Below are 895 nucleotides of genomic sequence, written 5' to 3' on the forward strand. Positions count from 1 at the left end.
GGGCAGCGGGCGAAGCTGCCAACGGAGACTGTTGGGGAGCTGCTGGAGCTGCACGCCCAGTGCGAGCGGGAGGCGCTGGAGCTGTTCATGGCACGGGCATTCAAGGATGACATCTGGGAATTCCAGGCAGAGCTGATAGTAGGTGCTCCCCAGCGCAGCCAGGATCCCCCCAGGGACACCATCGCCCCCTCAGCTTTGGGCAAATAGCACGAAGCCCCTGGTCCCTGGCATGCTCTCTGCTCTGGTGCGCCTTGCTCCAGAGATGGCCGTGGGCACAGAATGCCCTCCCCATCTGTCACCTCCCAGCTGGGTACCCCCCAGCCTGGAGAGCCCCGTGTCTGTGTCAAGCTGCCTTGAGTTTTGCTTGCCCTGAGAGTGGTGGATGCAGCTCCGCCCGGGCTGATGCCTTCCCTCTGCATCTTCCCCAACAGCACCAGGTAGAGGCAGTCAAGGAGAAGTTCTTCAGGGACAATGAGCAGGCGTCCTGGGACAAGTGCAAGGCTGCTCTCAGAGACCTCTCCCAAGACATGGAGAGACAAATCTGTGAGGGTGCCTACAGCGTGCCTGGGGGTTATGAGCTGTTCAGAGGAGACGAGCAGGCAGTGGTGGAGAAATACCGGGAACTGCCTGGCAAGGGGGTGAAGGTAGGAAGGAGAGCAGGTCCCCTTTGAGGACAAGGAGGCTCCACGTCCCATTCCCCTTCCCCCAAGAAAGCAGTTCTCCCCAGCTGCTCTTTCTCCTCCTGACTCCTCTTTTACCTGTGGTCCCACAGGCTGATGCTGTCCTTCAGGAGTTCCTGCAAAGCCATGAGGCTCTGGCCAAAAGCATCCTCAACACAGACCGCTCACTGACGGAGAAGGAGAGGGAGCTGAAAAGCACCTTGTGGGCTGGAGGA

The 895-nt window shown here is 60.0% G+C and overlaps 1 protein-coding gene across 1 annotated transcript in view; it reads left to right on the forward strand.

Annotated features, from left to right (window-relative positions):
- The window catches only part of LOC104128811 (guanylate-binding protein 1-like), a gene marked incomplete at its 3' end in the record, with an annotated part of 5,998 nt that extends 5,109 nt beyond the window's left edge, over positions 1-889 (forward strand). Inside the window, exons 6-8 of the mRNA XM_035897087.1 lie at positions 7-138; positions 432-644; positions 773-889. Coding sequence (XP_035752980.1) covers positions 7-138; positions 432-644; positions 773-889 — 462 coding nt within the window. The remainder of the gene's footprint in view (positions 1-6; positions 139-431; positions 645-772) is intronic.
- Between the last annotated feature and the right edge of the window lie 6 nt (positions 890-895).

This window comes from Egretta garzetta, unplaced genomic scaffold (genome assembly GCF_000687185.1).
Source record: "Egretta garzetta isolate BGI_Z169 unplaced genomic scaffold, ASM68718v1 scaffold587, whole genome shotgun sequence".
NCBI lineage: Eukaryota > Metazoa > Chordata > Aves > Pelecaniformes > Ardeidae > Egretta > Egretta garzetta.